Below are 15,868 nucleotides of genomic sequence, written 5' to 3'. Positions count from 1 at the left end.
ACCCTTATCACTGCAACCACAACCACCACTATCACCACAACCACCACAACTACTGCAGACATCACCACTCCACCACGAACACCACCACGAACACCACCACTACCACCACAACTACTGCAGAGATCACTACTTCACCACCAAAAACACCACTACCACCACTATCGCACTACCACCTCAACCACTATCACTTCTACCACATCCACCACAATCACCATTACCACTACTACCACCACCACCAACGCACCTATCACAAACCTGCCATTCAAAATCATACATACATCAGCATTTAATCAATAATCCACCCAACCACCTACCCCCCTACAAATACCACCCCCATACACCCCTACATTAATCTCTCTCTCTCTTTCTCTCCATTCAATGGCTTTCATTTCTCTCCTCCCACCTCACCTTCATCTTCTCACCTCCCTCTCTCTCTTTCTTCCTCTTCCATCCCCCCCCTTTGTATCTGCCTCCTTCTCTTTGTCTCTTGATTATCAAACCACCTCCACCATCGCCACCACCACCACCGCTGCCATCTTTATTCCTGTGTTCATTCTTTTTTATCTTCATCATCATCATCATCATTATCATCATCAGCATCACAAGTAGCATCCCCCTCCTCCTCCTCCTCCTCCTCCTCCTCCTTTTCTTCCTTTTCTTTTCTCTTTGCAATGGCCTCATGACAGTCCTTTTGGCTTAATTGTCTTGGTACCAAAGCATTGGGAGAGACATTCATAAAATCCAAGATGGTAGATAAGGACAAGAGAAGGCACTTCATTATTATTATTACTATTATTATTATTACTACTACTACTACTATTATTATTATTATAATTATTATTATAATTTCCAGTGCACACACACACACACACATATATATATATATATACACACATATATATATATATATACACACATATATATATATACACACATATATATATATACACACATATATATATCTTGTGGCTGAGAAGAGTCCTGACCAATGAGACCCCTGCTGTTTTTGGTTGTTTGCTATCAATTCTGCCACTTTGCCAAACAGTTCGAGTTTGCGGTTTCTTTTGTGCAATATTCCTGGCAAAAATATCTTCATTCTCTTTTCTTATAATGGTAGTCAGGCCTTATATGGTAAAAAAAGAAAAAAATAGTAAATAAGCATGAACATAAAAAAAGAAAAACAATTACTTTTGAGTTGTGGTTGCGAAAGTGTGGCTGTGTGGTTAAGAAGCTTGCTTTCCAACAATGTGATCTTGGGTTCAATTCCACTGTGTGTCGCCTTGGGCGAGTGTCTTCTCCTATGGTCCTGGGCTCACCAAAGCCTGGTTTGGTAAGTGGAAACTGAAGGAAGCCCTTCATGTGTGCGTGTATGTATGTATATATATATATATATATATATATATCTTTTACTCTTTTACTTCTTTCAGTCATTTGACTGTGGCCATGCTGGAGCACCACCTTTAGTTGAGCAAATCATCCCCAGGACTTATTCTTTGTAAGCCTATTACTTATTCTATCGGTCTCTTTTGCCGAACTGCTAAGTTACGCTGACGTAAACACACAAACGATGTTGGGGGGACAAACACAGACACACAAACATGCATATATACAACAGGCTTCTTTCAGTTTCCGTCTACCAAATCCACTCACAAGGCTTTGGTCGGCCCGAGGCTATAGTAGAAGACAATTGCCCAAGGTGCCACGCAGTGGGACTGAACCCGGGACCATGTGGTTAGTAAGCAAGCCACTCCTTATATATTATTGTGGGGTAGGCTGGTTTTGGGGGGTTACCCTGGGTTTCACTCATAAGGGGTTTAGCCTTATGATGTATCTTCAGACCCCAAACACTGCTGGCCTGAGATCTCCTGATTTATGTATTTCTACAAACGATATATATAAATATATAAAAACATAATTAACGATTAAAATCATTAAAAATTAATGAATCTTATCAGTGGCCAGCATATAGAAAATTTTTAGGTAAAATTCATTTCTATATGAGCTTCCTTCAGTTTCCATTTACCCAATAAACTCAGGCTGCTTTGGTCAGCCCAGGACCATTGTAGGAGACACTCACCCAAGGTGATGCTCAGTGGAACTGAAGCCAAGACTGTGATTGAACCTGAAATCACTTGGTCAGGATATGAACTTCTTAACCACATGTCCATGTTTACACCTTTTATATTAATGCCATGTAAAAGGTACCTGTAGTAGAGACACATGAAAAGCTCCCATGCTGGTGCTACATGAAAAAGCACTTGGTACACACTGTAAAGTGGTTGGCATTAGGAATGGCATTCAGCTGTTGAAAAAACGATAAATTTAGACAGGTGGGGCCTGGTACAGTTCTCTAATTCATCCAAACCATCCCAGCATGAACAAACCATACCAGCATGAAAAATGGATGCTAAATATTGATGATGATGATTGATGATGATGACTGATGATGATGACTGATGATGATGACTGATGATGATGACTGATGATGATGACTGATGATGATGACTGATGATGATTGATGATTATGATGATTGACGATGATGGTGACGATGATGATGATTATGATTGATGGTGATAATGATTGATGATGATGATGATTGATGGTGATGATGATTGATGGTGATGATAACTGATGATGATTGATATTAATGATGATGATGATTATGATGATAATTGATGGTGGATGATGAGTGATGATTGATTACAATGGTGACGATGATATGTGTGTGCGTGCATGTCTGAAAGAGAGAGAGAGAGGCAGAGATAGAGAGAGAAAGAGAGAGAGAGAGAGAGAGAGAGAGAGAAAGAGAGAGAGAGAAAGAGAGAGAGAGAAAGAGAGAGAATGTGTGAACAGGTTGCTTGATTCGAAGCTTCATAATTGGAAGCAAACGTTACAATAACAACAGCGCAGCAGCATAACCAGACTACCGTGTCAGAGAAAGAGAGGGTGTTTCACCTGTAATAAACCTATTTCTTAGATATGGATGGGTTTGTTCAACCATGCATGAACAAGACATACGGAATAATAACACCACGAACGAACGATGTCAGTGTAGCATACCCTAACCTGGTCAGACCACTTGAAAGAGTCACTGATCGATGTTCTGATGGATCACCAGTCAACATCAAAACCTAATCAAACTAGAACAATTAACAATATTGTAATACATCATTTCGTTTTTATAAAAGCTTATTTATAAGCAAAAATGGCAGGAAGGCTAAGATTCCAATCTATTGATTGTTTGGATTGTTAATTGAAACCTTACAGCAGTCATTCATTGTGTTCCTGGGCTAACTGTATTCCCCTTGCCTGACTCACAACTTCCTTTCCCCTCTGCAAGTCAATAAGGGTGGTTCAATAAGATTCTTCGGCTTGCTAGAAATAGCAGCCAAATTGCTTTCAGATCACACCGTATTTTATTTAAGAGAAGGATATATTAAATAGTGTAGTCTTAGATAAGTTATATTTTTAATATACAGGTTCAAGCATGGGTGTGGAGTTAAAAAGCTCACTTTGTGACCAGGTGGATTCAGGTTCAGTCCTACTCTGCAGCACCTACAGTAAATGTCTTTTGCAACAGCCCTCAACCACCCAATGCCTTGTGAGTGAATTTGGTAGATGGAAACTGTGTGGAAGCCTGTTTTATATATAAATATATATATATATGGGACAATTTACGAAAAAAACAACAGACGAAGACAGGTGGTGTAAACAACAAATGGATGTATTAGTTTAACGCTCGGGAATACAGAAAGTCTTTGATATTTCGAGCCTACGCTCTTCAACAGAAAGGAACACAGAAAGAAATAAGGAGAGAAACAAGGAGAAAAAAAATATAAATGTAGTGGTCAGCGATCTATCATGAATTTTTTTCCTGTTTTCTCTTTGGGCTGTATTCATGTCTTTTTCCTGTTTTTTTTGTTTTTCCTTAGGTTGTAATCAACGAGAAGCCCCTAGACTTGTTTAAGTCAGCCAAGGAAGGAGTAAACATCTACAACTGTGACCATCCTTGTCAGGGCAGACCCTGCATGAACGAAGGTGTCTGTGTACCGAGACATGATAACTACAACTGCTACTGTCCACTTGGCTTCCAAGGAAACAACTGCCAGAAAAGTTAGTTTTCTTTTTATATTATTAATTCTCTAAGGCGGCAAGCTGACAGGAAACATTAACACGCCAGGCAAAATGCTTAGCAGTATTTTGTCTGTCTTTATGTTCTGAGTTCAAATTTTACCAAGGTCAACTTTGCCTTTCATCCTTTTGGGATCGATAAATTAAGTACCAGTTGCGTACTGAAGTTGATCTAATCGACTGACCCCTCCCCAAAAAATTCCAGGCCTTCTGCCCAGAGTAGAAAAGTATGTCATTAATTCTTTGTTTCCTTTGTTGTTATAGAGACAGATTTTGCATTCGTTTTAAAGATTGTTGTTGTTTTTCCTGTCAGTTTTACATTTCTTGCTTGCTTTTTACTTTTGTTTCTTCTTTAGTATTTTTTTTTTTTGGCTGTTTGTATATTCTTATAGTCTTATTCATGCCAAAGAGACAGTCTCTATGATTTCCAAGTTTCACCACTTTCCAGACAAACAGCTTGCAAAACCAGACATGATGTAATTTCAATGTCACCACTATCTTTCAAAAAATAAATACATTTATGTTTATCTTTCCATTCCATGTTCCGCTCTTTATTCAGTTAACGTATTTGCTTTTATATATAAATAGAATCAATTATATGATAAAATGACGATACACACACACACACATATATATATATAGTGCTGACAATCTATAAGTTAGAAAGAACATGTGCTCATATATTTGTTAATAGTGGAGGTGTATTAATATTTATACTATTATAAATCCGTTTCAGCCAATTTTTACCAATCAGCTTTGTGTATGTTGGTAAGGGCTAGAGCATGGGTTGGACTATTTGACTGAGGAATGGCAAGCCAGAAGGCTGAACCAGACTTCTATCTGATATTGCCTCTCCTGCTCTCTCTGCCATTCTCTGTACATCGGACAAACGGGGCGCTGCCTGGCCGACCGATTCGCGGAACACCTCTGAGACATCAACGTTGGCAATGACACCCCGGTGTCACGCCACTTCCGTTCTGCCGGCCACTCCTTGCAGCAACACCTGTCCGTGTTTGGATTGTCCATGCACAGGGGCCATCCGGACTCCCGTTTGCGCCGTGAACAGGGATTAATCTTCTCTCTTCGCTCCTCTGCGCCACATGGGCTCAACTCCCCTCCCCTCTTCATCTAACCCCCTCCTCCTGCTTCTCTCCCCCACCCTCCCTCCTACCACCCCTCTCTCCCCCTCCCCCACCTCCCCTCCTGCTTCGACTCCTACTTCTATATAGGTATCTTCACCTCTCTTCGCTCCTACTTCTCTTCACTCCTACTTCTCTTCACTCCTACTTCTCTTCCTACTTCTCTTCATTCCTACTTCTCTTCACTCCTACTCCACTTCTCTTCACCCCTACTCTTTCTCTCCTCTCTCTTACTCTCTCTCACTCTCTTCTCTCGTACTCCCCCTCTCTCACTCTTACTCTCTCACCCTAACTCTCTCACTCTCTTCTCTCTTTCCCTCTCTCTCACTCTCTCTCACTCTTACTCTCTACACCCTTACTCTCTCATTCTCTTCTCTCTTTCCCTCTCTCTCACTCTTTCTCTTCCTCTCTTTCTCCCCCCCCATACGCACCCACCCTCTCTTATACCCACCCTCACTCCTCTCTTCCTCTCCCCTCCCATACGCACCTTCCCCCTCTTTTACATCCACCTTCCCCTTCCCCCTTCATCGTTGACTGAACACTATTCATTTTTTTTTTTTCCTCCATGTTTTTCTCCTTGTCTCCGTATTCTCTCTATTGAAGAGCGTAGCTCGAAACGTCAAAGACTTTCCGTATTCCCGAGCGTCATACTAATACATCCTTTTGTTGTTTACACCACCTATCCTCGTCTGTTGTTGTTTTTTCGTACATTCTCCCACATATAATACACGCTCGCGTGGTCGCACCAGCTAATCCTGTCTCCTCTCATCACTCACGAACTTTTGGATTCTACCTTCTTTCCTTCTGGATCTACTCTTTCTGGACTGTTTGATTCTGAACTTTACACCCTCCGGCTGCACCTCTCCTACCCACGGATTACACTGGACCCATCTTCTGATTGGAAATCGCTTCAATATACCACGACGTCTAAAAAAACTTTTGAACTTTTGAACTTTTCCACTTTTGTAAACCTCCTTTATCATCTTTATTTTTACCTTTACTTTCCTTCACCTACCGTCTCTTCGTACTCTGGATGTTCCTAATCTGTTTTCTCTAATCTGCACCTATTACTTTGTATTCTTCTCCCTCCATTTCTTTTCTCCTCTCGTTTCTTCTCTCCCTGTCACCCCATTTTCTCCCTATTGTCCCATCTTCCTTTTTGCTTTGTTTTTTTCTCCCACCTCGCATATATTTTCTTCTCACAACGCCTTTTTCGTTTTTCTCCTCATGTCTTTATTTTTTTCCCCCACTCCTGTTAAAATTTTTTTTCTTTTTTTTCCCCGTCCAATTTTCTCATCACGCTTGTTTTTTTTTCCACCACACCTTTTGTAATTCTCCTTCCCACGTCTAATTTTCTTTTCTCTCTCGTTCCATCATGCCTGACTACAAATCTTTCCAACTCACTCTCCACAACCGCCTAAAACTATACCTCCGCACACTTCCCTCTCAATACTTTCAACCTACTATACGACTCTCCTTACTCATATTCAAGAAGACTCGTTTCTCTAGTCATATTACGTTTCTCAGTCGCTGCTTACATCACCGCCTCATCCCTAAGGGTTTCCGCCTCCATTTCCACCCCACTCTCCACTCTTCTACCACCATTCTACCCATACTCCGCACCACATCCTACCGCCTTATGCGGGCCACCATTCGCTCCAATCTCTCTAAAATCCACACTATCGACCGCCTTCTTCCTCCAGCCTTTTCCATATTTTTCTCCTCTCTGTCACCCTCCCATGCTCACAATACATTGCGCTTTATCATTCAACCTAATCATCTCTTTCATGCATTTCTTACCGACACTAAGCTCCGCAAACTTCACTCACTCATCTATTCCTCTACACCCGATGCCACTACCCCAACCCCTCCACCACCCTTCTCCCTCCCTGATGTGCATTCCCCAACCACACCCAACCACCCTGTCTCTCCCACACACACTCCACCCCCTCCCTCCCATCCCTCCACCATCCCAACCGCCCCTCCTAACCCTACTTCATCCCTTCCTACTTCTATTCCACCCACCCCTTCTCCACTTCAGTCTGTCGTTACCATTCCCCCAGATCTTCCTCTCTCTGAGGCGGAGCGCTCCATCCTCAATAGGGGTCTGCGCTTCATCCCACTCACTCCATCCTGCAAGGAATTTCAAACCCGTGCCGATGTCCACAGCTTTGTGCGCCGCGTTAGGTTGGGTGCGCTTTTCCGTAACACACCACCCGCACCCAACGAGGACTGCTTCACTGACCTGGGCCGACGACCATCCCAGTGGACGCCTGCTCTTGGCCAGTTCCAAGCAGTTGATCTTTTCGCGGGCGCCTGCCAACGCGCTGTGGGCCGGTTTAACTTTTCCAGGCGTCCCTCACGACTCAACATCTCCCCAGCCGAACTCTCGGCCCTTCGATCCCTCCGACGCCGCACGGACATCATCATAAAACCGGCTGATAAGGGTGGAGCCGTGGTGGTATGGCGCGCGGACCTCTACAAGGCCGAAGCTCTCCGCCAACTTCGAGATACTTCATTCTACCGCCCTCTGCACTCCGACCCCACGCCCAGCTACCAACAGGCTGTGTCCTCCACTATCCATGACTTCATCCTCTCCTCCCGTTAACCCACCACCGCCTCCAACCTTATTGTTCGCACCCCACGCACCCCCACCATTTACTTCTTCCCCAAGATCCATAAACCGAACAACCCTGGCCTCCCCATCGTCTCCGCCTGCAACTGCCACACCGAGCTTATCTCAAAATACCTAGACCGTGTCCTCACCCCCCCTAGTGGCTTCTCTCCCTTCCCACATTCATGACACTAAGCACGCGCTTCGTCTATTCAACTCTTTCTCTTTCCCTCCCGGCCCTTCTAAGCTTCTCTTCACTCTAGACATCCAGAGACTCTATACAGTGATCCCCCACGACGAGGGGCTGCGTGCCCTGAAGTTTTTCCTAGATCAACGCCCCAACCCACAACCCGACACCTCCACACTCATTCGTCTAGACGAACTTGTCCTATCTCTCAACTGCTTCTCGTTCGCGGGAGATATCTACCAGCTTGTCTCGGGAATGGCCATGGGGACAAGAATGGGCCCCAACTACGGGAACCTGTTCGTTGGTTATGTTGAGGCCCAAATATTCTCCAGTTTCACTGGTCCTACTCCCGAACTATACGGTCGGTATATCGACGACTGTATCGGTGCCACCTCACTCTCCCGCGAACATCTTGACTCGTTCCTCTCTTTCGTTCAATCTTTCCATCCTGCCTTCCACTTCTCCTGTACTATCTCTGACACCTCTGTCCCCTTTCTCGACATTTCGGTCAGCATCCTCCACTCCGCCCTTAGCACCTCCATCCACTACAAACACACAGACTCACACTCCTATCTCCGCCTGGCCGACCGATTCGCGGAACACCTCCGAGACATCAACATTGGCAATGACACCCCGGTGTCACGCCACTTCCGTTCTGCCGGCCACTCCTTGCAGCAACACCTGTCCGTGTTTGGATTGTCCATGCACAGGGGCCATCCGGACTCCCGTTTGCGCCGTGAACAAGGATTAATCTTCTCTCTTCGCTCCTCTGCGCCACATGGGCTCAACTCCCCTCCCCTCCCCTCTTCATCTAACCCCCTCCTCCACCCTCCCTCCTACCACCCCTCTCCCCCCTCCCCCACCTCCCCTCCTGCTCCGACTCCTACTTCTTTGTACGTCTCTTCACCTCTCTTCACTTCTACTTCTCTTCCCACTTCTCTTCCTACTTCTCTTCACTCCAACTTCTCTTCCTACTTCTCTTCACTCCCACTTCTCTTCACCCCTACTCTTTCTCTCCTCTCTCTTACTCTCTCTCACTCTCTTCTCTCGTACTCCCCCTCTCTCACTCTCTTCTCTCGTACTCCCCCTCTCTCACTCTTACTCTCTCACCCTTACTCTCTCACTCTTACTCTCTCACCCTTACTCTCTTATCTCTTTCCCTCTCTCTCACCCTCTTCTCTCTTCTCTCTCACTCTCTTTCTCTTTCTCTCTTTCTCCCCCCATACCCACCTTACCCCTCTTATACCCACCCTCTCTCCTCTCTTCCTCTCTTTCTCTCCCCAACCCTGGCCGCCCCATCGTCTCCGCCTGCAACTGCCCCACCGAGCTTATCTCAAAATACCTAGACCGTGTCCTCGCCCCCCTAATGGCTTCTCTCCCTTCCCACATTCATAACACTAACCACGCGCTTCGTCTATTCAACGCTTTCTCTTTCCCTCTCGGCCCTTCTAAGCTTCTCTTCACTCTAGACATCCAGAGCCTCTATACGGTGATCCCCCACGACGAGGGGCTGCGTGCCCTGAAGTTTTTCCTAGATCAACGCCCCAACCCACAACCCGACACCTCCACACTCATTTGTCTGGCCGAACTTGTCCTATCTCTCAACTGCTTCTCGTTCGCGGGAGATATCTACCAGCTTGTCTCGGGAATGGCCATGGCGACGATAATGGGCCCCAACTACGCGAACCTGTTCGTTGGTTATGTTGAGGCCCAAATATTCTCCAGTTTCACTGGTCCTACTCCCGAACTATACGGTCGGTATATCGATGACTGTATCAGTGCCACCTCACTCTCCCGCGAACATCTTGACTCGTTCCTCTCTTTCCATCCTGCCTTCCACTTCTCCTGTACTATCTCTGACACCTCTGTCCCCTTTCTCGACATTTCGGTCAGCATCCTCCACTCCGCCCTTAGCATCTCCATCCACTACAAACACACAGACTCACACTCCTATCTCCGCCTGGCCGACCGATTCGCGGAACACCTCCGAGACATCAACGTTGGCAATGACACCCCGGTGTCACGCCACTTCCGTTCTGCCGGCCACTCCTTGCAGCAACACCTGTCCGTGTTTGGATTGTCCATGCACAGGGGCCATCCGGACTCCCGTTTGCGCCGTGAACAAGGATTAATCTTCTCTCTTCGCTCCTCTGCGCCACATGGGCTCAACTCCCCTCCCCTTCATCTAGCCCCTCCTCCACCCTCCCTCCTACCACCCCTCTCTCCCCCTTCCCCCACCTCCCCTCCTGCTCCGACTCCTACTTCTTTGTACGTCTCTTCACCTCTCTTCACTTCTACTTCTCTTCCCACTTCTCTTCCTACTTCTGTTCACTCCAACTTCTCTTCCTACTTCTCTTCACTCCCACTTCTCTTCACCCCTACTCTTTCTCTCCTCTCTCTTACTCTCTCTCACTCTCTTCTCTCGTACTCCCCCTCTCTCACTCTTACTCTCTCACCCTTACTCTCTTCTCTCTTTCCCTCTCTCTCACCCTCTTCTCTCTTCTCTCTCACTCTCTTTCTCTTCCTCTTTTCTCCCCTCATACGCACCTTACCTCTCTTATACCCACCCTCTCTCCTCTCTTCCTCTCTTTCTCTCCCCAACCCTGGCCGCCCCATCGTCTCCGCCTGCAACTGCCCCACCGAGCTTATCTCAAAATACCTAGACCGTGTCCTCGCCCCCCTAATGGCTTCTCTCCCTTCCCACATTCATAACACTAACCACGCGCTTCGTCTATTCAACGCTTTCTCTTTCCGCCCTTCTAAGCTTCTCTTCACTCTAGACATCCAGAGCCTCTATACGGTGATCCCCCACGACGAGGGGCTGCGTGCCCTGAAGTTTTTCCTAGATCAACGCCCCAACCCACAACCCGACACCTCCACACTCATTTGTCTGGCCGAACTTGTCCTATCTCTCAAATGCTTCTCGTTCGCGGGAGATATCTACCAGCTTGTCTCGGGAATGGCCATGGCGACGATAATGGGCCCCAACTACGCGAACCTGTTCGTTGGTTATGTTGAGGCCCAAATATTCTCCAGTTTCACTGGTCCTACTCCCGAACTATATGGTCGGTATATCGACGACTGTATCGGTGCCACCTCACTCTCCCGCGAACATCTTGACTCGTTCCTCTCTTTCGTTCAATCTTTCCATCCTGCCCTCCACTTCTCCCGTTCTATCTCTGACACCTCTGTCCCCTTTCTCGACATTTCGGTCAGCATCCTCCACTCCGCCCTTAGCACCTCCATCCACTACAAACACACAGACTCACACTCCTATCTCAACTTCTCCTCCTCCCACCCTAGACACACAAAACTTTCCATCCCCTATTCCCAATTCCTCCGTCTACGCAGACTTTGTAGCGACAGCCATGACTTTGAGATTCAGTCTCAACTTATGGCTCACCACTTTAGCCTGCGTGGATATCCACCCACCACCATCCACCACCATCCACACCGCCCTTGCCAAAGCACGTTCTGTGGACCGTGCATCTGCTCTCTCCCCCGAACCCGCCCTGCCGTTTCCCGCCTCCCTTTTCCCCTCACCTACCATCCCACCACCCTACCCCTCCAACGCTCCATTCTCCGAGCTTTTCGGCGCCTCCTGTCCGACCCCTCCACCTCCCACATCTTCCCTAATCGACCCCTCCCCTCCTTCAAACGAGCCCACAACCTACGGGACCTCTTGGTCCACAGCTTCTTCCCCAACCCAACCACCCAACGTGGCTCGTTCCCTTGCTCCCGCCCACACTGCCGCACTTGCCCTTACCTCTCCAACACCACCCTCCTCACCAGCACCCATCACCGATTCTATCGCATCACCGACTCCTTCACCTGCACTTCTACCAACATCATTTATTGCCTCTCCTGCTCTCTCTGCCATTCTCTGTGCATCGGAGAAGCGGGGCGCCGCCTGGCCGACCGATTCGCGGAACACCTCCGAGACATCAACGTTGGCAATGACACCCCGGTGTCACGCCACTTCCGTTCTGTGGCCACTCCTTGCAGCAACACCTGTCCGTGTTTGGATTGTCCATGCACAGGGGCCATCCGGACTCCCGTTTGCGCCGTGAACAAGGATAAATCTTCTCTCTTCGCTCCTCTGCGCCACATGGGCTCAACTCCCCTCCCCTCTTCATCTAACCCCCTCCTCCTGCCTCTCTCCCCCACTCTCCCTCCTACCACCCCTCTCTCCCCCTCCCCCACCTCCCCTCCCCCACCTCCCCTCCTGCTCCGACTCCTACTTCTTTGTACGTCTCTTCACCTCTCTTCACTTCTACTTCTCTTCCCACTTCTCTTCCTACTTCTCTTCACTCCAACTTCTCTTCCTACTTCTCTTCACTCCCACTTCTCTTCACCCCTACTCTTTCTCTCCTCTCTCTCACTCTCTTCTCTCGTACTCCCCCTCTCTCACTCTTACTCTCTCAACCTTACTCTCTTCTCTCTTTCCCTCTCTCTCACCCTCTTCTCTCTTCTCTCTCACTCTCTTTCTCTTCCTCTCTTTCTCCCCCCATACCCACCTTACCTCTCTTATACCCACCCTCTCTCCTCTCTTCCTCTCTTTCTCTCCCCTCCCATACCCACCTGCCCCCTCTCTTACATCCACCTTCCCCTTCCTCCTTCATCGTCAACCCCCCCCTCATAAGCTCATTCCACCACATGCCAACACTCCTACTCTACCTTCCCACTCCACCCCATCCAATTCCTTACACCCACCACCCACCCCTACCCACATACCCCACCCTACACACATAACCCTACCTCTACCCCACCCTCCACCCATGCCTTCCCCACCTCCCAACACCCTCACATCACATCACACCAATACCCTCGCATCACACCACGCACACACTACAACTGACCAACTACTTTCTCCCTTTCTCCCTTCCCCATTGTCACACTACATACGTCAAGATCACCATTCTATCTCCCACACACAGCCCCTCGTTCTTCGATCACCGTTTGTTATCTCCCCCTTTTCTTAGCTCTCCCGAAAAAAGAATTTCTAACTTCCGGTCAGCCATTATTATGATTGACCGTTGACTGAACACTATTCAATTTTTTTTTCCTCCATGTTTTTCTCCTTGTCTCCGTATTCTTTCTTTTGAAGAGCGTAGCTCGAAACGTCAAAGACTTTCCGTATTCCCGAGCGTCATACTAATACATCCTTTTGTTGTTTACACCACCTATCCTCGTCTGTTGTTGTTTTTTCGTACATTCTCCCACATATACTACACGCTCGTGTGGGCGCACCAGCTAATCCTGTCTCCTCTCATCACACACGAACTTTTGGAATCTACCTTCTTTCCTTCTGGATCTACTCTTTCTAGACTGTTTGATTCTGAACTTTACACCCTCCGGCTGCACCTCTCCTACCCACGGATTACACTGGACCCATCTTCTGATTGGAAATCGCTTCAATATATCACGACGTCTAAAAAACTTTTGAACTTTTTCACTTTTGTAAACCTCCTTTATCATCTTTATTTTTACCTTTACTTTCCTTCACCTACCGTCTCTTCGTACTCTGGATGTTCCTAATCTGTTTTCTCTAATCTGCACCTATTACTTTGTATTCTTCTCCCTCCATTTCTTTTCTCCTCTCGTTTCTTCTCTACCTGACACCCCATTTTCTCCCTATTGTCCCATCTTCCTTTTTGCTTTGTTTTTTTTTCTCCCACCTCGCATATATTTTCTTCTCACAACCCCTTTTTCGTTTTTTCTCCTCATGCCTTTATTTTTTTCCCCCACACCTGTTAGAAATTTTTTTCTTTTTTTTCCCCGTCCAATTTTCTCATCACGCTTGTTTTTTTTTCCACCACACCTTTTGTAATTCTCCTTCCCACGTCTAATTTTCTTTTCTCTCTCGTTCCATCATGCCTGACTACAAATCTTTCCAACTCACTCTCCACAACCGCCTAAAACTATACCTCCGCACACTTCCCTCTCAATACTTTCAACCTACTATACGACTCTCCTTACTCATATTCAAGAAGACTCGTTTCTCTAGTCATATTACGTTTCTCAGTCGCTGCTTACATCACCGCCTCATCCCTAAGGGTTTCCGCCTCCATTTCCACCCCACTCTCCACTCTTCTACCACCATTCTACCCATACTCCGCACCACATCCTACCGCCTTATGCGGGCCACCATTCGCTCCAATCTCTCTAAAATCCACACTATCGACCGCCTTCTTCCTCCAGCCTTTTCCATATTTTTCTCCTCTCTGTCACCCTCCCATGCTCACAATACATTGCGCTTTATCATTCAACCTAATCATCTCTTTCATGCATTTCTTACCGACACTAAGCTCCGCAAACTTCACTCACTCATCTATTCCTCTACACCCGATGCCACTACCCCAACCCCTCCACCACCCTTCTCCCTCCCTGATGTGCATTCCCCAACCACACCCAACCACCCTGTCTCTCCCACACACACTCCACCCCCTCCCTCCCATCCCTCCACCATCCCAACCGCCCCTCCTAACCCTACTTCATCCCCTCCTACTTCTATTCCACCCACCCCTTCTCCACTTCAGTCTGTCGTTACCATTCCCCCAGATCTTCCTCTCTCTAAGGCGGAGCGCTCCATCCTCAATAGGGATCTGCTCTTCATCCCACTCACTCCATCCTGCAAGGAATTTCAACCCGTGCCGATGTCCACATCTTTGTGCGCCGCTTTAGGTTGGGTGCGCTTTTCCATAACACACCACCCGCACACAACGAGGACTGCTTCACTGACCTGGGCCGACGACTATCCCAGTGGACGCCTGCTCCTGACCAGTTCCAAGCAGTTGATCGTTTCGCGGGCGCCTGCCAACGCGCTGTGGGCCGATTTAACTTTTCCAGGCGTCCCTCTCGACTCAACATCTCCCCAGCCGAACTCTCGGCCCTTCGATCCCTCCGACGCCGCACGGACATCATCACAAAACCGGCTGATAAGGGTGGAGCCGTGGTGGTATGGCGCGCGGACCTCTATAAGGCCAAAGCTCTCCGCCAACTTCGAGATACCTCATTCTACCGCCCTCTGCCCTCCGACCCCACGCCCAGCTACCAACAGACTGTGTCCTCCACTATCCATGACCTCATCCTCTCCTCCCGTCTCCCCGCGACCGCCTCCAACCTTATTGTTCGCACCCCATTTACTTCCTCCCCAAGATCCATAAACCGAACAACCCTGGCCGCCCCATCGTCTCCGCCTGCAACTGCCACACCGAGCTTATCTCAAAATACCTAGACCGTGTCCTCGCCCCCCTAGCGGCTTCTCTCCCTTCCCACATTCATAACACTAACCACGCGCTTCGTCTATTCAACTCTTTCTCTTTCCGCCCTTCTAAGCTTCTCTTCACTCTAGACATCCAGAGCCTCTATACGGTGATCCCCCACGACGAGGGGCTGCGTGCCCTGAAGTTTTTCCTAGATCAACGCCCCAACCCACAACCCGACACCTCCACACTCATTTGTCTGGCCGAACTTGTCCTATCTCTCAACTGCTTCTCGTTCGCGGGAGATATCTACCAGCTTGTCTCGGGAATGGCCATGGCGACGAGAATGGACCCCAACTACGCGAACCTGTTCGTTGGTTATGTTGAGGCCCAAATATTCTCCAGTTTCACTGGTCCTACTCCCGAACTATACGGTCGGTATATCGACGACTGTATCGGTGCCACCTCACTCTCCCGCGAACATCTTGACTCGTTCCTCTCTTTCGTTCAATCTTTCCATCCTGCCCTCCACTTCTCCCGTTCTATCTCTGACACCTCTGTCCCCTTTCTCGACATTTCGGTCAGCATCCT

General features: G+C 47.7%; 1 protein-coding gene across 1 annotated transcript in view; it reads left to right on the top strand.

Annotated features, from left to right (window-relative positions):
* LOC106875003 (pikachurin) overlaps positions 1–15,868 on the top strand; it is a 474,529-nt gene that overhangs the window by 443,182 nt on the left and 15,479 nt on the right. The window contains exon 10 of the mRNA XM_052970397.2: positions 3,934–4,114. Within this exon, the coding sequence (XP_052826357.1) occupies positions 3,934–4,114 (181 nt within the window). The remainder of the gene's footprint in view (positions 1–3,933; positions 4,115–15,868) is intronic.

Source organism: Octopus bimaculoides, chromosome 9 (assembly GCF_046866305.1).
Source record: "Octopus bimaculoides isolate indiv1 chromosome 9, ASM4686630v1, whole genome shotgun sequence".
Taxonomy (NCBI): domain Eukaryota; kingdom Metazoa; phylum Mollusca; class Cephalopoda; order Octopoda; family Octopodidae; genus Octopus; species Octopus bimaculoides.
The sequence above is the reverse complement of the archived record's forward strand: the minus strand, read 5'-3'. Positions and strand labels throughout refer to the sequence as shown.